At 37.3% G+C, this 22,328-nt stretch overlaps 1 protein-coding gene across 27 annotated transcripts in view; it reads left to right on the plus strand.

Moving 5' to 3' along the window:
* The window catches only part of ABCC9 (ATP binding cassette subfamily C member 9), a 151,014-nt gene that overhangs the window by 122,946 nt on the left and 5,740 nt on the right, over positions 1-22,328 (plus strand). For 14 of the 27 annotated variants that reach the window (XM_025995117.2, XM_072765837.1, XM_072765836.1 and 11 more), the window contains 8 exons: positions 8,683-8,784; positions 9,375-9,495; positions 11,108-11,238; positions 11,960-12,038; positions 14,813-14,921; positions 16,287-16,390; positions 19,097-19,230; positions 20,779-20,841. In XM_025995117.2, coding sequence (XP_025850902.1) covers positions 8,683-8,784; positions 9,375-9,495; positions 11,108-11,238; positions 11,960-12,038; positions 14,813-14,921; positions 16,287-16,390; positions 19,097-19,230; positions 20,779-20,841 — 843 coding nt within the window. Of the gene's footprint in view, positions 1-8,682; positions 8,785-9,374; positions 9,496-11,107; positions 11,239-11,959; positions 12,039-14,812; positions 14,922-16,286; positions 16,391-19,096; positions 19,231-20,778; positions 20,842-21,540; positions 21,717-22,328 lie in introns of all 27 variants that reach the window. The other 13 variants (XM_072765827.1, XM_072765842.1, XM_072765833.1 and 10 more) reach the window with 1 other exon arrangement.

Raw genomic sequence — 22,328 nt, forward strand, 5'->3', positions numbered from 1 at the left:
CATGATTTCCCACTGATTTTACAAAGATTCTCTTCTACTATATTAGTTATAATGTAGAAATTACTCAGTGACATAATACAATTATATTTTACAAATTTTAGAGAGAACCATTGATTGTTGATGAGAAATTCCTTCCAAGCTGTGGGGACAGGGAAAAGGGTCTCCTGAATTACCTATAGATAGCATAAAGGCAGATGAAGTGTTGCTTAGGATTTATAACAAAACCAAGACATTATTCCTCAATCCTATTCAGACCCTAGTTCCTTGTTTTAAGCTTCTATTTGTTTTTTAAATTTGTTTTCTTTAAGGAAGAAAAAAAACCCAATCGTATCTGAATAACAGAATTAATCATGAAATAGCTTAATGAAAGAACGTCCCCAGATCATAAGAGAAAATGTCAGTAGTTATCTTTGTTATTTGATTTTTCTTAGGTTGGAGATTGAGCATGTTTTTTAGGGGATGAGTGTGTTTGCTTTGGACTTGAGGTGAATGTCTGACTTGACTCCTGTTTCTGCTCTTTAGCAGCTCCTACTGTCAGGTTAATGGACAAGTGTTTAACAGAAATCCTCAAGCAAACCATATGTTCTGCTCTCATAGCCAAAAGACAAGATATTAGAGCCGTCAGACTGCCAAGAAAGGGGAGGTCAGGAAAAACTAGAGAGAGTGGCCAGATTGAGAATGGCTTCCTTTAGTTTGACTCACAGCTCATTACTCTAACCCCCATGTGAAAAGGCAGCAGACCAACCTGAGTGTAAAAGAGTTCTAGTTCCAGCTCTAGAAATGTAAGGAAAATACTGATGTTTGAACCACGAAACACAGAGTGTTCCATCCCTTCTGTTACTTGATAATTCATTTGCTAGTGTGTCTTGTCTTTGTTTTCTATGTATTCTGATCCTGCCAAGATTTCCCATCTAGTCTCATTACCAGAGCTCTCCCTTAAAAACCATTAAAAAAAAAAAAAGAATCTTTTGCTTCTATTTCTGATGAGTAAAGGTAAGTTTTGGTAAGGAACTTGTTGATTTATTGCAAAATTCCAGGTATTTCTGCTGACAGAAATCAAGGTCCAAAGTCTTTGGTGTATGATTTGTCTCCTTTACCTAACCGTATGTGTCAATAAGTTTCTGTAGGTGTGCATACACACACACACACACACACACACACACACACACACACACAGTGATCCAATTTAAAACTAGTCAGATTCACTCTCTCTTCTAAGTACATCGAGAATGTTCATTAGAACCAGGATATGATTTAGAATATGTGAATATCAGAATATTTATTTGAATATAAATGCTGTAATTCAAGCACATATGTTACAGTAGGAGTATTGAATAAGCTAACTAGATAACTCCAATTGGGAAGTAACCGTTCTCTCAATCGTACACATATGAATGACCTCATTACTACTGTGCTCCTGCGGGCATGTCCACATCACTGGAGACAAAATTGCAGTGTGAAATAAATGGATCTTGTGCCAGAAACACGAATGTTGAGATACAGGACCTTGGAGAGTAGGGTGTGAATTCTTTTCTGACCCCCACAATTGGAGATACTCTACCTAGTAAGTCATTAGAAGAATAAGTAATGAAAATTTCTATTTGGCCCAGTGATTCTGCACTGATCTTACTTACCCACAATATCAACACAACCCCTCCTTTCTCCATTCTTTGTCATGTTACTCAGTAAATTAGCAAAAATATCTGTTTATAGCAAGTGTCCTTGGAGTTCCCAGAGCAGAAACACAACTGAAATGGTACAAGGAAGGTTGAGGCATTGGGCATAAATCAGAAGAAGCAAGAAAAATTTCCTGATGCAGATCTGGGGATTTCACCAACTCTAATTCATGGACTCATCACCTTCGTGAATTGAAAGAGGAGAAAACTTATCACAGTTTTCTGTGGCAATTTTTCACTTCCTTTCCTCTTGATTCTCAGTTCGAGCTTTCGGAAGCAATGACACTGAATTCCCTGGACAGAAAATCTCAAGGAGAAGAAAGGAAGAGAAACCAGGGGAAAACACTTTCAACTGGATTCTGGAAGATCCATGAGCCCTATCCAATTTTTGTTTATTTCCTGATTTATTTTAAATACATGGCTCCTGTTTCTTTTCCCGATCAAGTTAAGCAAGAGCTAAGACAATCACAAGTTACTTCATTTCTGTGAGCAGACAGCTTTCCCTATAGAAGATATAGCCCTGCACACCATATTCACTTCATATTCATTCTGAATTAGGAAAAAATAAAGATCACCGTACACTCACATCAAAAAAGGGACAAGAGAATAAAAGAATAAAATAATTTGGCTGGTGGTTGAGGAGCTAGACTGTGACCACCCAGGTTGCTTTGGCAGAGGGGGGAGTGTTTCTCCTCTGGGTGCCAAGTGAAGTGGGCCACAATCATGTGCAACGTGTCACTACAGCCTAACCTTTGAATGCTGCTTACGTTCTTTTGTTCAGCACGGCATTTGCTCTTCAGCCCTCTGCACTAAACAGTTCCAGTTCTTTGGCATCGGTGTTTCCATTTGCGAAAATTGTGTAACTGTATCTAAAGGCTCTCTTTCCAAGGCTTTGTCTTGCTGTGTGGTGAAAGGATAAAAGAAAAGTCACATCAGGAAGCCAAAAAAGAAAAAAGAAAGTCTTTAGAATCAACAGGCTGAAGTGAAAATAGTCTTCAGGATGAGCCTGCATGAGCATCGATTTTAGGAAACAGCACGGAGCTTTCTTGTGTGTTCTTTCCTCCACCACAGGCAGGCATGCGCCTATCTTGTCATTTGGAGGCCCTGATATATTTTCGCAGATCCTCAGTGGTACCAATGACTGGTACTTCTGAGGGCTATATATGGAAAGGGATTGTGTTGCTGTTAACTATTTGCCAGTCTATTCTATAGGAAATTACAGTTTTCACTGTTGTCTGATAGATGGATCCACAGCATCGAATCACTAGAAATCTGAGAAAAGGCCTTTCTTTTGACTTGGAAATCAAAAGCTTTTCCCTGGAGGAGGGTGTGGAATTCACAAACTCGATAGAAGTTCTAATTTCTCCCTATACAGATAGAATGTTCTGTGGTGGGGCCTCCTTTCAGAACTGGCAGTTCCCATATGCTCCATAGCTTCTGCTTCCTAACCTGAATCCCTCAGTCTATTGTATCATTTTGACCACAGGTGTTTTTTCTGCTGAACTGATTGGTGAGGATGTGTGGGGGACTCAGCGGTAGATCAATGCTGCTAGTGGCCCCTAAGTATTTGCTCTCCTCGTGTAAGTTCTTCAGACCTAAGTTCTTCAGACCGGCTGCATCTCCTTTCTTAATTTATTGCCTTGAAACCATTTTGTCGTTCATGTTTGCAGAGAAAGAAGATGTAACTGTAGAATCACTTTGTAATTCATTAAACTTCTGTGGAGTGGTAAAGGAAGTGGAAAAGTAGGAGGCTAACACAAGCTCTTGCTATCTGACAATTTCACCTGTCTATACTCTTGTACAATTTGAAGGAAGTTAATGGAATTTAGCGATTTTGCTATGAGTTTTCCGGATAAATATAGTGCACAAAGGAGCTTCCTTTCTTACGGTAATCAAGGTAAAATTCTGATCAAATGCCTCCAAAACTTTCCAGATTCTTGCAAAAAAGGTTTTGGTTTTGGTTTCATTTTTGTTTTTTTAGAAAAAAGATTTTTGAGTAGTGGTAATAATCCAGGAGTGAGCTGAAAATATCTAGTTGGTATAACTAGAATGATGAATATTTTTACAACAAAATAACTTTGTTATAGCTATTAAACTGCAGACATACTGGTTTTAAGCTCTCATATCTATTTGAATTTAGTAGATTTTGAAAATGGGTTCATCCCCTGAAAATGTTATATACATAATAACATATATATATATGTATATATATACTATAGGAAACTATACCTTATTGCTGAGATGTCAAAAACATTACCTTTATACATTATTGTTAATAAAAAATGAAACAAAAATAAAACAAGATAAAAACAGGGAGGCAAACCATAAGCGACTCAAATATAGAGAACAAAACGAGAGTTGCTGGAGGTGAGGTGGGTGGTGGGGGGATGGATGAAGTGGGTGGTGGACATTAAGGAGGGCACTTGTAGGGATGAGCATTGAGTATTGTATGTGGTGATGAATCACTCTATTCTGCTCCTGAAACCAGTGCTGCACTGTATATTAACTAATTTGAAGTTAAGTAAAAATATATACATTATATTTATATATAAATTTTGACATATTTTATATACTGGACTAATAATTAAAATAGTAGTTTCAATCATACTGGGAACCTTACAAGTAGTTTTAAAAACATTAGCCATGTGAAAGAGAGCCAGAAAATATATATTAGCTCACATTTACTGATCAGCCTCCTCCCTTCCCTCCCTTCATCTGTTTTAACTTCTCCTGCTGGCTTTATGGCAGGATAAGGCTATCTATCTATTGCCAGAATTACCACTTTAATTCAATAGAAAATAATTTAAATTATCATCTAACTGTATCTACCATTTAGTTCTATGTAATGAGTGAATCCAGACCTTGATATAAAATATAAAGATTCCATAGTCAATTTAGTGGGTGGGAGGTTTGAGAGAAAGAGAAAGAGGAGAGAGAGACAGACTTGAGTGCATAATGTTTTGCATTTCCTTTATAATATTTTTATTAGGCCAACACTCTAATTTCTGTTTGTTGAAGCTCAGTGATTATTTTGTTATCCTTTTAAAAGAATGTATGCAATTTTGAAAAAGAAAAGCAAGTTGGAGGCATCACAATTCTGGACTTCAAGTTATGTTACAGAGCTGTAGTGATCAAGGCAGTAAGGTACTGGCACAAAAACAAAAACATAGATTGGTGGAACAGGAGAGAAAGTCCAGAAAATGGGCCCACAGCTATATGGTCATTTAATCTTTGACAAAGCAAGAAACAACATCCAATGGAAAAAAGTCTTTTCAACAAATGGCCTTGGGAAAACTGGACAGCAGCATTCAGAAGAATGAAACTGGACCACTTTCTTTACATCATACACAAAAATAAATTCAAAATAGATGAAAGACCTGAATGTAAGAGAGGAAACCATCAAACTCCTAGAGGAGAACCCAGGCAGCAACCTCTTTGATCTCAGGCATAGCAATTTCTTACTAGACACTAAGTTTCTGGAGGCAAGGGAAACAAAAGCACAAATGAACTATTGGGACTTCATCGAGATAAAAAGCTTCTGCACAGCGAAGAAAATAATCAACAAAACTAAAAGACAGTCTTCAGAATGGGAGAAGGTATTTGCAAATGACGTATCAGATAAAGGGTTAGTAAACGATATCTTAAAAGAACCTATCAAACACAACACCCTAAAAAATAATCTAGTTAAGAAATGGGTAGAAGATATGAATAGAAATTTGTCCAAAGAAGACATCCAGATGGCTAAAGACACATGAAAAGATGCTTAATATCACTCATCATCAGGGAAATACAAATCAAAACTGTAGTGAGATATCACCTCAGACCTGTCAGAATGGCTAAGATTAACAACGCAGGAAACAACAGGTGTTGGTGAGGAGTGGAGGAAGGGAAATCTTTGTGAGGTTCCTCATAAAGTTAAAAATAGAACTAGCTTATAATTCAGCATTTGCACTACCTGGTATTTATCCAAAGAATACAAAAATACTGATTTGAAGGGACACATGCACACCAATGTTTATGGCAGCATTATCTACGATAGCCAAATTGTAGAAAGAGCCCAAATGTCCATCGACTGATGAATAGACAAAGAAGTGGTATACACACACACACACACACGCACGCACGCACACGCAGAGTGGAATATTACTCAGCCATAAAAAAGAATGAAATCTTGCCATTTGCAACGATGTGGATGGAGTTACAATGTATTATGCCAAGGTATATAAGTCAGTCAGAGAAAAATAAATATCATATGATTTTCCTCATACATAGAATTTAAGAAATGGAACAGATGAATGTGTGGGGATAAAAAAGAAAAAGAGAGAGGGAGGCAAACCATTAAATAGACTCTTAACTATAGAGAACAAACTGAAGGTTGATGGAGGGGAGAAGGTGGGGGGATGGGCTAAATGGTTGATGGGCATTAAGGAGGGTACTTGTGAGGAGCACTGGGTGTTATATGTAAGTGATGGATCACTAAATTCTCCTGAAACTAATATTACATTATATGTTAGCTAAATGGAATTTAAATAAAATATATGTATAATTATACATATTATATATGTGTGTGTGTGTGCATATATATATATATATATATATATATATATATATATAATGAATGAATCAGGCTCTTCTTCCCAGTTAAGGTCAGCTGGGAGGAAGTGGAGAATAGAAATTCCTTAATGTGTACATTACCCACAGAAATTTCTCAGAGGCTGAATGGGGTATTTCTTTATATCAAGCTCAGAAGAGGGCCTTGTTCAAAGTATCCTCTAACACAAACTTACTCTCTCAGACTCATCACAGAAACTTCCTATGAGTCTTTTTAAAAAGATATAGAAACTATAAATATACAGTGTAACTTCAGAAGTATTAACTTTACACAGAGGGCTGGAAGGAAAAATTCATATTGCTATAAATATTTTAGAAGTATTTTGGGAGCATGTTGGCATTTGTCAGATGTTAAGAGTGGCCCAAACTGGTTAGATTATGCATCCATGTAGTTGCTTCAAATAAAGTGAAAAAGAAAAATAACTGTCTAATTGGGTTGTGACAAGTTGTTAACACATGATCCCATTGGAAGAAGCAATCCAAGGAGTATTTACTACCTCTTAGGAACTTACTGCCTCAAGAAAGTAACTCTGCACAATTTCTTTCTTTATTCTTTGTAAAGATCATGGAAATCATTATGGAATTAAATTTTAGTGCCTCTTTTAACCTTTGATGTTTTACAATGCACATAAACTTTTAAGCTTGCTTCAAACATTTGAAAATCATCCAGAGGAAAAAAGACATCCTGATACACAGAGGTGGTAAAACATAATGGGTATTTATTATTTTTTTTTTTTAGTCTTTTGGAGTCTTTGAATTAGGTATCATTTCTATATTCCAAAGAAACTGAGTTTCAAAGGGATTTAAATTATTTGTCTGGCAATTGGCAAAGTCAGCATCTGAGCCCAGATCTCTGAATTCAAGGTTGGGATTATTGATTGGTCCTCCAGAGTCAATCTTTGGAGCTGTTTTAAAAAGAGGCAGGAATGCACACATGTGAGCTGATTTGAATAACTTCATTTGTTAACTCCAGTATGTTAAATACTCTGTTACTATCATTAAAGTCTTATCACCTAATTATTAGTTGTTGTTTTTTTGAGAGATCAGAGACATACCTAGCTAGAAAGATCACACATGAGATGAGACTTGAAAGAGTTCTAGAAGTATTAATGCCTGAAATGCCTCCAGTTTCTTGGACATAGGACTTAGCAGCATGAAAAGTTTTTAAGATTTCTTTTTCAAATGATAAGACATAATAATGGCTAAGAGTGCCAGGAAATGGAGAAGGAAGTAGTATTCGAAAATGGACATATGTGGGGCACCTCTGGGTGGCTCAGTGGGTTAAGCATCTGACTTTTGATTTCAGCTCAGGGTATGATCTCAGGGTCATGAGATCAAACCCTGTGTTGGGCTCTGCACTGAGCATGGAGCTTGCTTAAGATTCTCTGTCTCTCCCTCTGCTCCTCCAGCACCCCTACTTCCAACCCCATCCCTGTGCTCTTTCTTTCTCTCTAAAATAAATAAATAAAATCTTTTAAAAAATAAAGATAGACAGATGTGCCCTGTTTCTTATTTGAGTTAAAGACTGGCCCTCAGTGATTTTTTGAAATTTCACAAAAGAGTTTATCACTGAGCCATAGACAATTCACATGCTCTAAGAGAGGCCCACATTTCCCATTTATGAGCACATGTAACCCTTATTCTTATTTATATGGAATCTGGAGATTTAATGTCCCAGACTCTGAGCCCAGATATTTGACAGTTTAGATATGAATCTCAACAAGTTAACCAGATGCAAATTTTTGCAGAGCCCTTACTATATCACATAAGGGAGCTAGATCACAACCCACACATAAGCATACAGGAAATTTAAGGTAGTAAATCAAGTTCCTAAATAATTACTTGTCTGGCAACCTATTGTGATAGGAAGGAGGGCACAGGGGAGGGGAGGAGAAAAAGAAATCCTACTTCTGACACTGGTTGGGCCACAAATTGCAGCTGAATTTCTGGCAAGTTATTTAATTTCCCTGAATCCATTTCTGTGTTAGTATAATGAGAGCATTATATCACTGAATTACCCCCACTCCAGCCCTAATATGGTGAGTTGGCATCCACCCATATCTTAGGTAGTCTTCCTCAGAAACTTAAGAGGACACACAAGAAGTAACGTACTGTTTCAGTGATCACCTCTCTAAATTGATTGGGCTCTTTTGTTTAAGAACTCAAGTAAAATTGGGGAGCCTGGGTGGCTCAGTGGTTGACTGCCTGCCTTTGGCTCAGGCCATGATCCTGGGGTCCTGGGATTGAGTTCCACATCAGGCTCCCTACAGGGAGGCTACTTCTCCCTCTGCCTGTGTCTCTGCCTCTCTCTCTGTCTCTCATGAATAAATAAATTCTTTAAAAAAAAAAAGAACTCAAGGAAAATCCTTTAACATTTTTTCTTGCTCATTTCTAGGATTATCTGGGAGCTTGCATTGTCCTCACTGCATCTATTGCATCCATCAGTGGCTCTTCCAATTCTGGATTGGTGGGTTTGGGTCTTCTGTACGCACTTACGGTAGGTATGGAAGAAAACATTTCTTTTCATGTAGTGGTGAAGGTACTATAGTTATAATCAAGTCTTATTCATGCATATAAAAGGAACAGATTAACACTCATAACTACATGACATCTTGCAAATAATAGGAGATGGGGGCCCAAAGCCAATTGGCTGCATTTTAGGGCAGCGTGAATTCAATTCTGATAATGCAAATTGATTTTTAGAAACTCCTCAAAAACAACAAGGAGCACACTCTCAAGGCTGAGATCCCTGTCCTAAGTTGTTCACAACCTATTTGGGGACACTAAAATGAATACAAATATAAACAAGATAGATGCAAACAGAGGTACATACAACTTGTACAGGGAAATCAGAGGACAGTTTAAAAACACTGACATGTGAGGACCCTTGAAGAAGAGTGGGCACCTCCTTTGCCCGCTTGAGCCCATGACACTCTCCCTGGTCTCTAGTATCTTGCAGCACTTATGAATTGTACCATATGATGTACACTAAGTGTCCAAGTCATCCTATCCTAAAATTTCCAGTGATTACAAAGATCGTTACTTCATTTAAAATGTGTTAATTTTTTTTTTTGTCACCTGACACAGATAACCAATTATTTGAATTGGGTTGTGAGGAACTTGGCTGACCTGGAGGTCCAGATGGGGGCAGTGAAGAAAGTGAACAGTTTCTTGACCATGGAGTCGGAGAACTATGAAGGCACTATGGGTATTGTTCTGAATATTATATTGTTTCACTTAAATATTTGTTTTATACAAATAATAGTTGTGTGTCAGACATATTGTTATTTTTGCTTTTGTTTTCCACTTTAATATCCAGAGAATCTCTTCTCATCTTGACTTTGCTTTATGAGTTACACCTGAAACGATATGACTATTTAGGCCTGAAAAGTTTGTGATACAACCAGACTCCAAGTAGCTATTATTTAGTAATATTTTTTAAAAAAAATTTAAAGTATTTGGACTTTATTACACTCATTACCAACCTATACTATGAACTATTGTGTCCTTCTTTCTCAAGATCATATTAAATTAGCTATCAAGAAACTTTGATCTTACTCACTGAGATTCTTAGCTTTGCTTAAAATAAGATTGGCAGGGGAACGCCTGGGTGGCTCAGTGGTTGAGCGTTTGCCTTCAGCTCAGGGCATGATCCCAGAATCCTGGGATCACGAGTCCCACATCGGGCTCCCTGCATGGAGCCTGCTTCTCCCTCTGCCTATGTCTCTGCCTCTCTCTCTCTCTCTCTCTCTCTCCGTGTCTCTCATGAATAAGTTAAAAAAATCTTTTTAAAAAAAGATAAGATTGGCAGGAAATTCAATACTGAAGACAGAATGATCTTTCTTAAATTCAAATTTCATGCTTAAAATACATTATTTTGCCTAAATCCTTCAGTAGCTATCCAGGTCTTCAAGGACAAAATCCAGATAAGTTAGCTAAGATTATTAGACTCTTTATTAGTCGATCCTTGTCAACCTACCTGGTTTCCTCTTTCATCATCTGTCCACACGCCTTTTACTCTGGGCCATACCAACATGCTATGGTTTCTTTCTATCTTTATTTTCTCCATATACTTTTGAAACCAATCTCCCCATCCCTTATCCTTTGAGACTCATCTCAGGCACCATCTTCTCTTGAAACCTTCCTGGAACACTCAGGTTACCACCATCTATGCTCCCAGAGCACCTTGGGTTGGACTCCACCATGTACTATGCAGTATTGTAGATCCTGATGCTTCCCCCAGGACAAAAGGAACACTTTGAGGCATGTCTTTCATCTCCATATTCCAACATCTTGCACAACACCTCTCACGTCTTTGATCAAACGTTTGATGACTGACTGACTGATTGAACAAATGAATCAATTCAGAGATGAACTATCTTCAATAGAATCAAGTGAAAAAAAATAGAATCAAGTGATGGAATGCAGAAAAGACATGATAGTTCATTCTTCAAAAACACACAAACACACAAAAAAAAACTGTTTTGAAAGTTCATAATCAATAGGCCTTTATTCTGAATGTAATTTTAATTTTAAAAAGATGCAGAATTTGTTTCAGTATTACTTTAAATTTATAAAAATGTATATGTTTGTATGTATAAATGTATGTAAGTATTTGTATGTTTCTTCCTGCCTCTTTTTCCTTCCTTCCCTCTCCATCCTTCTCCCTCCCTCTCTCCCTTTTTCTCTCCCTCTCTTTTCTTTCCCTCTCCTTTCCCTCTCTCTCTCTCCCCTCCCTCTTTCTCCCTCTGTCTTCCTCTCTCTTTCTCTCCCTCTCTCCTTTTCTCTCTGACTTGCCTTACTCCACCCTCACCCCTTAGACCCTTCTCAAGTTCCAGAACATTGGCCACAGGAAGGAGAGATCAAGATTCATGACCTGTGTGTCAGATATGAAAATAATCTGAAACCTGTTCTTAAACACGTCAAGGCTTACATCAAACCTGGGCAAAAGGTATGGAATTCACTGCCATTTGTTTCATACAAATCAGTGGATGGAGCCATTGGGTCACTACCTAAGCTCTGAGACATTAAGCCAAGTACAATCTCACTGGGCTCGCATAATACTCCCTATACTTTAGAGGTCAAATTATCTACATAAAAGAGAAAAGAGAGAGAAAAGAGGAGGATAAAATACATGTTCTCTAAGATGTATTGCTGTTCATTAGTCTCCCATAAAGATCAAGGAAATCAACTATATGTGTATTTTTCCAAATTTCTGGCTTCTGGCTCATAGCCATATCAGACATCCCCTTTAGAACTTTAGCATTTGTCCTAGTTTTAGTCCCAAAATGATTTTTTAAGCTACTTGAAAAAGAGAAAATGTGCATAAAAATTGGAGTCAGTCTTTTTGTTATAAAATCATCACTTCTAAGATAAAATCAAATATTTATTAGGCTCACTATATACTAAATGCAAAAACTAAGCCATTAAGGGAAAACAACACAACCACATAAAAAAGAGTTAGAATGAAATCATTAAACATTTGGTGAGGACTCTGTTTTTATCTTAATGATGATACAGAAAGGAGACCTAAGAAAAGAATGAGGATTTATTATAATTATTTAAATAGAGGTGCAGTCTCACCATGGTATCTTGTCTAAATTAAAAAAATTTTTGAACATTTTATGTCTTTTTTCTGAGTCCTTTTCTCTCTGGGTGACATTTATTTATAGGTGGGCATATGCGGTCGTACTGGCAGTGGGAAGTCATCATTATCTCTGGCTTTCTTCAGAATGGTTGATATATTTGATGGTAAGTCACTAAATTTTTTTCATTGGCTATATGGTGCTTTTCGTTAAAAAAAAATGCAACATCTGGGGCAGTGGTTGAGCATCTGCTTTTGGCTCAGGGCATGATCCAGGATTCCAGGATTGAGTTCCGCATCAGGCTCCCTGTAGGGGAGCTTCTCCCTTTGCCTGTGTCTCTGCCTCTCTCTCTCTCTCTCTCTCTCTGTGTGTGTCTCTCGTGAATAAATAAATAAAATCTTAAAAAAAAAAAAAAAGGAAAGAAAGAAAAAATGCAACATCTGGAGCGTGTGGGTGGCTCAATCAGTTAAGCACCTGCCTTCTGCCCAGGTCATGAGCCCAGAGTAATGGGATGGAGCCCGCATCTGACTCCCTGCTCAATGGGGAGCCTGCTTCTCCCTCTCCCTCTTCTGCTCCCTCTGGTTGTGCTCTCTCACTTTCTGTCAAATAAATAAATAAAATCTTTTTAAAAAAATGCAACATCGATTTACCTAATCCCGCAGAAATAAAAAGCAAATATTTATAAGGACTTTGTGTCCTACAACGCATGGATTGAGGCAGGTGTCCCAAATAAATAGTCTAGAAGAATCAACATAGAATTGCTAATAAAATTATTAGCTCTAGGGGATCCCTGGGTGACTCGCGGTTTAGCGCCTGCCTTTGGCTCTGGGTGTGATCCTGGAGTCCTGGGGATTGAGTCCTGCATGGAGCCTGCTTCTCCCTCTGCCTGTGTCTCTGCCTCTGTGTGTGTGTGTGTCTCTCATAAGTAAATAAATAAAATTAAAAAAAATTACTAGCTCCAAACTCCCCTCTAGAGATTGTTTTTTTTTTCTTGTTGTTGTTAAAGATTTTATTTATTTATTCATGAGAGATACACACACACACAGAGGCAGAGACACAGGCAGAGGGAGAAGCAAGCTCCATGCAGGGAGCCCGACGTGGGACTCGATCCCGATCCCGGACTCGATCCCGGACTCGATCCCGGACTCGATCCCGGACTCAATCCCGGACTCAATCCCGGACTCAATCCCGGACTCGATCCTGGACTCCGGGATTAAGCCCTGGGCTGCCGGCAGGCGTTAAACCGCTGAGCCACCCAGGATCCCCTAGAGACTGTTGTTAAAGAATTCTAACAAACTGATAAAATGAAAACAAAGCCATCTATTTTGAATAACAGTAGATGAAGGTGGCATTTCAAGGGGAAGGGAGAGAAAGGAAGACTGTCTTGTTTTACTCAAACTAAAAACATCCATTTCCATCAAAGGAAAAAAACGCAAGGAGGTAAGTGATCTGCATTATTAATTTAGGTGCATGACTCTTACCGACATCTTAATAACATGGTTTAATGATGTTGAACATTTTGTGGGGTGGTAACCTGCAAAGTGCCAAGCACATGTTGACAGTATACAAAAATATTTACTCATCCACAAAATTATTAATAATATGATACATGGAAATAATTTAATCCTTGCTGTAGAAGAAATATGACGCATTATTTAGTCTATCAAGTGGACTATAAATAGGCCAGCACATAAACCATCTTGAGTAAAAGGGGCTCCAGCAATATGCCTGATCATTAGCTCAAGAAAGTGCTTCATATTATTGTCTGAAATGATTGCGATGATTATTGTACCTCACATTTTTATTGTACTTGACAGTTTGTATTATTTAATTTAATCTATACAACAGCTCTGCGAGATGAAGATGTCAGTTTATGAACAACAGAGATGATCTACAGTAATTGCAGTCTCTTTGGGGTTTAGATTCAGGAGCAGAGTAGGCATCAGGCGCTGAGTTAGCAGCTTGCTCTTCCACGGCTAGTAGTAATACACAGATGCTTTACAGACTTTCAGTGGATCTGCATTACAAGTCAGTTACATGATCCAAAGGCAATTGATTGACACTTTTCATTAAAAAAAAAAACACATATCTATAGTTATAACCTAATGTATCAGATTAGCCATTTCCTCATGAATCCAGAAATGTGATGTCAGGCCCCATGTGACTATCAATGACTGATTCTCTTGTTTAGCATTAAGCTATTCAGGTTTTAATAGATAATGTGTGTTATTCCTGAATGAAAATTTGAGCCGATCACCTTGCCTCCTCTTGCATCTAAATCTAGCTGGAAAAGAGACTCCACTTGGCAGTCTTCGCCTGGCTCATTTCATATGCCAGTGCTATCTTTGCACAAAATGGTATGATAAAATAACGTATCAACTTGAGGGAAAGACATCAAGATTGTGCAAGTTTCTAATAAGTCTAAATACACTAAGGAGAAATTCATTAAAAGTTGGTATCTATGTCATAGAATTTCATTTCTTATTTGCAATACGCTGTACTGTTCAATCAGTAAAAGTGAATAATTTAGACAAAAGTCACTGTCTTCAAGGAGTTTTTATTCTAGTTGGGAGAGAGAGACAATAACAAAAGATAGGTAAAGGCATATAGAATATCTTGCGAAGGAAAATAAAGCAGGGAACTAGGAAATGTTGGAAGGAAGAGGACCTGTTAAAGAGAAAAAGTGCTTTTGGTTTGTATGAACCATGGAAACTGAATAAGAACTAAGAATCTATTTAAGAGAAAATATATAAGAAAGAGACAATATCACCAAAATGTATATTTTTCTTAGAGATACATAATGATGTTTGTAACCTAAATGGAAAGCTTCATCTTCTGAGTTGCAACCCTGAAGTAGGAAAGTACTTTCAATTTGTAAATGAATATTATTTTACTTTTGATTTTACTACATGCCTGTAATTTTTTGTTTCTGTTTAACAGGAAAGATCGTCATTGATGGAATAGACATTTCAAAACTACCACTGCACACACTACGTTCTAGACTTTCAATCATTTTGCAGGATCCAATACTATTCAGTGGCTCTATTAGGTGGGTGATGTATTCAACAGAAACCCATGTGTCTCAGGGTTTACCTTTTGGCTCTTAGAAGGGTTTTACTCAGAACAATTTTTCAGGTGGGTGTGAATGACATTATCAGGATGATAAAATGAAATATTCTGGCCAACAATTTGGTTTGGGAAACCCTAGAGTTGCTAAAATAACCTACAGAAGCCAGTCCTTTATGTTTTTCCAGGAGCTCTGCTCTTTCAGTTTGACTCCACAAAAGTTACTTTTTCCTCTGTACTTGGGGCAGTGATTCTTGGCAGACATTTCTAAGGTGTGCTGTCCTACAGATATCCTGCCTATCACTTATGCATCTGGCTTGGGCTCAGCAGATACTGAGTTCGGTTAATCCCTTGATTCCTTCATCTCTCACAATTTTTCTTTCAGCCAAAATTGTTTTTAAGAAGCTGCTACAATCTTCTCCGTATCTAGTTTATGATTTCCCACAGAAAGAAAAAAAAAAGAATGGCGGTATCTGGTATCTACTATCTGCTAAGTGCTTTAAATATATTGTCTCTATATTTAAAAATATTGCTTTAAATATAAGTCCTCAAAGCACTGCTCTAGTGTACATATTATTATCCTCATTTTACAGATGAGAATTTTGAACCTAAGAGCAGCTCTAACTTGTCCAAGTTTATACACTTAGTAAGTGGTAGAACCACAACTCTAAATAAAGTTTGACTCCAAAATCCACTATGGCATTATCCACCAGGTCATGTCTCTCATTGCATCAATCCTTTGTTCTCTCTTGCTCCCCTCCTCTACCTTAATTACAAAGAAGTACTCCCACTTCCTTTTGTCTTGAAGAGAAAATAGATGTAAGATCACTCAATATTCAGCTGTAAAACCACTTTAATTAAAAGTTGCAGATGTATCCAGTTATTTAGCAATGCCATAGTGAATTTATATGTCTGATTAGATTTATTATGAAGACCAGTATTGTGGTTGGTGCAGCATGGTTCTTCTAAGATAACATTACATGTTCCCATTACATGTTCCCGTCGGTTCTGTAAAACACTTTGCTAGGTACTATTCAGGTTACATTAAATGTAATATGAAAGTGGATAAATCCACATAATGAATTTTATTATGTCATATCTTGCATATAATCTTACTAATTGTATATCAGAAAAAATTTTTCATAACATTAAGGTCATTCATTTATTCACTCAACATGAACTGAATGCCTGCTCTGTCCTGAGCACTGTTCTAGGTACAAGGGATATAGCAATAATCAAAATAAATATGACTTATATTTTAAGGAAAGAACAGCAATAAGCAAACATATGTAAAAATTCCTTTACTTTTATTTATTGACTAAACAACTTATTTTTTTTTCCCCTACAGATTTAATTTAGATCCAGAGTGTAAATGCACTGACGACAGACTCTGGGAAGCTCTAGAAATTGCTCAGCTGAAGAATATGGTCAAATCCCTACCTGGAGGTCTAGGTATATTTTCTAGACAATACATTTATTTTTACATATGCAATTAATTCTATATATCTCTGTCTATATTTTATGCTAGAATCACATAATGCATGTTAAATTCCCTTATATTTAAAATAATCTCCAAAAGATCATTAGGACACTTCAAAATCTAACGATTTTGCATTGAATGAAACTTCGAACAAATTCTGTTCTATATGAACATTCCATAATATCCCAGTTAGTACATTTAACTCTTTAGTCTTTTCATCTTTAGTGGTACAGGTAAATTTGTTTTTTTTTTTTTTAGAGAGAGTGAGTGCACATTCCCATGAGAATGCAAGTAAGGGGGAAGAGGGGCAGAAGGAGAGGGAGAGATAGAATCTCAAATGGACTCCACACTGAGTGCAGAGCGTAATCTCAAGATCCTAAAATCATGACCTGAGCTGAAATCAGGAGTCAGCTCCAGCCACCCAGGTGCTCCAGTAATACAGGTCATTTGAATCAGAATACTTCCTTGTGGTCATTCTATTCATGTGATCTACATGACCCCTGGCCCCCAGTAAGTGCATAAGAGGATTGAAGAGGCTGCTAGGTTCAGAGTAATCAATACCATGTAGGAGTAGGCAGTTTCTCCACATTGGCAGCCATTTTCTTTGTTGACAGGAGGACCTACCTATTCCTTATATTAATGTGACATAATTTTGTGAAGATATTATGTTCTATGACCTTGCTGCAATCTCACTTTTAGCTACCCTTGTAAGGGATAAAACATACTCAAACAATCATTGATATAAATTTAGTCCCAGAGAGAGACAATTTCTGGCAAATAACTCGTGACAGAATAAAATAACAACATGAATAATGAAAGAACATGATTAAGAAAACAACAAAAAGTATACAATGCAGGCTTTAATTCATAAAAATGATGAATATCCCTAATTTTGGGCTTTTGCTTTCTTAAAATCTGAACTCATTTAAGAAAGCAGTCAGAAAGATAAGAGTTGGCTGATATTCTAATTTTAATACATAATATGTAGTTGCCATATTGATTGTGTTGTTTTGGTATTTAAAAAAAAAAAACAGCTCACAAAATAGTACCAAGTTTATTTGGGAAAGAGGGCCTGCTCAGAAACAATACCTTTTGTGATTTTAATTAAGTCCTAAGGGAAAGGCATCCCACAAACAGAAATGAGGTACCATGTCTTAAAGGATAGCTTTATTAACCTTGCCAGTGTCAGACTGTGGGAGAAATTCCAGGGATCTGGATGAACTTTCCCATTATAATTTTGATGTCTTGCATGGAAAGCCCAGCAAGTCTACTTGAGAAATTGATAATGCATACCGACCCTTCTCCTTTGGTGTTTAGATCTTTAGTAATTGGGAATACAGGCAATTATGACTTTTTAGTCCTCTTCACTCAACACAAAAGACATATGAACCTGTTTTGAATTATGAGCACCGTGTTCAAGGGTTATGGTACAGCGTATGCAACAGATGATTATACTTACACTATGTAATTGAATGTTGTTTATGCTCATTCTCTACATAAAGATTACATCAACTGTTTGATAAAGATCTGGTTCAGGGACACCTGGGTGGCTCACTGGTTGAGTATCTGCCTTTGGCTCAGGTCGTGATTCCGAAATCCTGAGATAGAGTCCTACATCGGGCTCCCAGAAGGGAGCCTGCTTCTCCCTCTGCCTGTGTATCTGCCCCTCTCTTTGTGTCTCTCATGAATAAATAAAAAAAATATTTAAGAAAAAAATATCTGGGGATCCCTGGGTGGCTCAGCGGTTTAGAGCCTGCCTTCACGCCCAGGGCGTGATCCTGGGGTTCCGGGATCGAGTTCCGCATCGGGCTCCCTGCATGGAGCCTGCTTCTCCCTCTGCCTGTGTCTCTGCCTCTCTCTCTGCGTCTCTCGTGGATAAATAAATAAAATCTAGAAAAAAGAAAAAAGAAAAAAAGATCTGGTTCAGGCCAACTCTGGTGAAGAACATTCATCATTTCTAGCACCCTCCTTATTTATTATGTAAATGAAAAATTGGAAAATAAAGGCATAGCACCCAACCATTAAAAAATCATTAAGAATTCAATGCAGTGAGAATATAATCAATAGAAATTTACCCCCAGGACCCTACTACAAACTGCTTGAATTCTAATAAAAGGGTGTTTTGGAAACAGAATTTTTCTTAAACTCACAGTAGGACAGTTTATGAAATGTGGATGGAATCCCCGCCCCCCAAAAAGTGAAGATGACACTGAGGATGTGACATTCATTTATCTATACAACAATGTTTTATTCAGCTGTTATGTCAGATACCAAGTGCTGAGGATACACTGATGAACAAAAACAAACCCGGTCCTTAACCACGTGGAGCTTACAGTTCAGTGGGATAGTATATGATGAAAAGAGAACGAATATGGGAGTCAAGAATGTCATTTCTGATCTGAGAAACCTCTGAGGTTTTCCAGTCTTCAAAATGCTTACCAGTATTTTATATCCTACTATAAGGAGGTAATTTACAACCTTTTGTCAAAATTAGGATGGCTCAGGATCATCTTCATTTTTCCAAAGTAAAATTCCTCTTCACATTTCTAATATGAAATCTCTGCAGCAGTACAGTGACATCCAGCACGCTTTTATAGGACATTCCTACTTTTCCCTACTTTGCTCAAGGAAAATGTTAGTACCATTTTAATGAAATCTTGCTTCTCTCTCTGATGTAGATGCAATTGTCACCGAAGGTGGGGAGAACTTCAGTGTTGGACAGAGACAGCTGTTTTGCCTTGCTAGAGCTTTTGTCCGCAAGAGCAGCATTCTCATCATGGATGAAGCAACAGCTTCCATTGACATGGCCACGGTGAGTGCATTATCTGCACTTTTTAAATTGAAGAGTTAGAGAAATGCACATGAAAATTACAACTTATTTTCTCTCCATTGGGTGCAAAGTCCTCAGTACCGTTGTTTTGAGTATCTTCTCATTTATCTCTTTAATCAACTGATGGTAGCACATTCAGAATCACAATAAAGGAAACATGAGAGCTTTAAAGGAGTTCCTACTGCCAGTACATAAAATTAATTTGCCATCACTTTTTAATAAATGCTTAAAACAATCAAATTCCACTGCTCAGTTGATGAGAGTACTGTACTGTATTCAAATGTTCAAGGCTTATGCCATGGAAGTTATAAAATGAAGTATTTAAATCTCTATTTAATAGAAATTCCTAACCAAAAATCAATCATTATTTTCTAAAGCAATTTGAAGAAGAAGGATTCACTAGAATTAATAATGATTTTCTCAGTGTGTTCATGGTAGCAAGCCAGAAACTGTCTTTTGAAGGAAGTTATTTAAAACTGTTAAATATGCCAAGAAGGATCTGTCTAGAAGGCTGTGATTGAGTGGAGAAAATGTCACATTAAACCACAAACTGTATGCACTAGCAATCAATGTTGTTCTTATACAGGTTAACTTGATATTAAAAGTTAGGCATCAGAAAGGATAAAAATTTTTAAAAATCCACAAACATGATACTCTCTTGCTGAACACTCTACATTGGGTAAAAAAATATCCAAAAAAGGTGAAACAGTTTGTGTATTAACAGCCTATTATATATGGAGATGCTAATTTGACATCATTTCTTTTTATTAAGACTAATCAGTTATATATAAAGCTATATATCCTTCTCAAAGTTAACAGAATTTAAAGCAATAAAATAGTTTCTAATTAAGCCAATTCACTAAATAAGCATAACTACATCAAAATTAGTATTAATTGCTAAGGACTTAGAATATTGGGCTTATTATAATATAGCCTCAGTAGAGATGAGAGAGAAAGGGAGAATGAATTAATTGGCAATGGGCCATTTGACAGGAATTCAGACTTAGGAATCAAGTTTTTCTCTAGGAGAGAGAGAAAATCTTTACCCAGAATATCTTTCAAAATATAATGGTAACATTTTGTGGTGGAAATAAAAATGGTTTTTGCCTGGATGGTTCTTTTATGAGTCAAAATCCAAAGTTGGAGCATGTATCTTATTTTTTTCCTTTTCTGACCAAAAAGTTAACACCATCTTAGGGTTTTATTCATTACTATTTGTGACATAACTCAAGTGAGCATTTCCATGCCCATTTAATTTCATTTTCCCCTTTCAGTTCCCTGGTACCAAATCTATCAGTCATTATGAATTGATCACTGAGTTTTATTTGCCTTTTGAAGATGTGTACAGAACCCAGCAGAAGCTTGCTTCAGGGACTACTCCCTATTGCACCTACACAGAAGGCAGGAACTGGGAGTTCTCTGAAGGGATTGGGCCTGGGGATGAGGTACTTTACTCTCAAGGACAAAATAGTATGGTGAGAGAATGGAGTCCAGAGAAAATTCAGACTTAATTTATTTATTTTTTGGCAGGAAAACATTTTGCAGAAAGTGGTAATGACGGCTTTTGCAGACCGCACTGTTGTTACAATAGCTGTAAGTATTGGAGATGGGGCTGATTTATTCCTCTTTGGTTTATCTTCCAAGATTAAATAATCTTTATTTTGGAGCAATTCAGATATCCATATGTTGAATTCTATATTTCCCTGCCAGTGCTTCTTTATCTGTACAAAACAACACAGCTATGCTCTGAAAGCCTTTATATTATCTTTTCTTCCCCCAAACTGTTTTTTTCCCCAAACTATCCCCAAACTAGCTCTCCTAATTTACAATGATGGGTTATCCTAGCTCTAAGGATTCCAGCAGGAATGCCTGTGTTTTTTCACTAGATACAGATGGTAGTTCATATAGGATAATTCGCGTTTCAATAATGTAATCATCTGATGAGCAGTTTCAGAAGCAAAATTCTTCAACAGGACTGCCAGTTCTGCTACTGCTTACACTGAATTTCGGTTTCTATTCACTTAACTATCTAAAAAAGGAAGGCTTTATGAGATAAATCACAGCTGAGGCAGATGCTATCTCCGAGCACCAATCAAATTGAAGAATTGCCCAAATCTTTGTATTTGTAATAGCTGACTTAAAGTAGGCCGTGATTTTCTTCTTCCTCTTTGCAGATAGATGGATTCTTGCTCACAGTTAGGCTTAATGTTTCACAAGAACTTTTTTAAATGAATCACCTGGACAATTTCCCTCTTGCTGATTCTTGTCTTTCCATTTCTCTTTTCTCTCCAGCACCGTGTCTCTTCTATTTTGGATGCAGGTCTTGTTTTAGTCTTCTCTGAGGGTATTTTAGTGGAGTGTGACACTGTTCCAAACTTGCTCGCCCACAAGAATGGCCTCTTTTCCACTTTGGTGATGACCAACAAGTAGACCGTCATCAGCTACTCTGCCAACTATCCCATTCTCTGGTAGTTATCTTAGGGGGAATCCCCTCAGTCAGGCAGGGCTAACACAGTGATTAAAGTGGGGATGGTGTGTGGTGAGGGAACTACCTACAGAGCATTCTCACATCAATCGGCTCAACCACCTGCTTCAGTTATGTTCGATACTGAATGAGGCACACGTATAATTTTCTAATGTGTAAATGCAAGAGAATCAGATTTACCTCTGTCCTAAGGACCAATTTCACTATTCCTCAGGAATAGGTTGTAAGTGTCCTTAAAAATACTGTGCATGTTCCTTACCTGCCCTGAAGATCGCAGTTTTTAACTTACAGAATTATTTAGGCCTAACTGTTGAATACTAGAAGCTATGTATGGAGTGTTTGCTGATGCTTCCATTTTAGTGAATGATGCATGGAGAAAGAGCACTCCTTGAAGTGCACTTGTTTAAAGTGGCAGAAAATGACTCCCATCAGGGCCCACCTTCCATATCCATACACTAGGCCTAAGGAAAGAAAAAGCCACTTTTCTCTTACTTTCCCAATGAACTCTGTCCTGGAGGAGAGTTACCTGATTGAGTCATTCATACTAGAGTGTGAATGGTTTAATAGATGAGAGAATTGGCTATCTTGAAAAACA

The sequence above is a fragment of the Vulpes vulpes genome, chromosome 8 (assembly GCF_048418805.1).
Source record: "Vulpes vulpes isolate BD-2025 chromosome 8, VulVul3, whole genome shotgun sequence".
NCBI lineage: Eukaryota > Metazoa > Chordata > Mammalia > Carnivora > Canidae > Vulpes > Vulpes vulpes.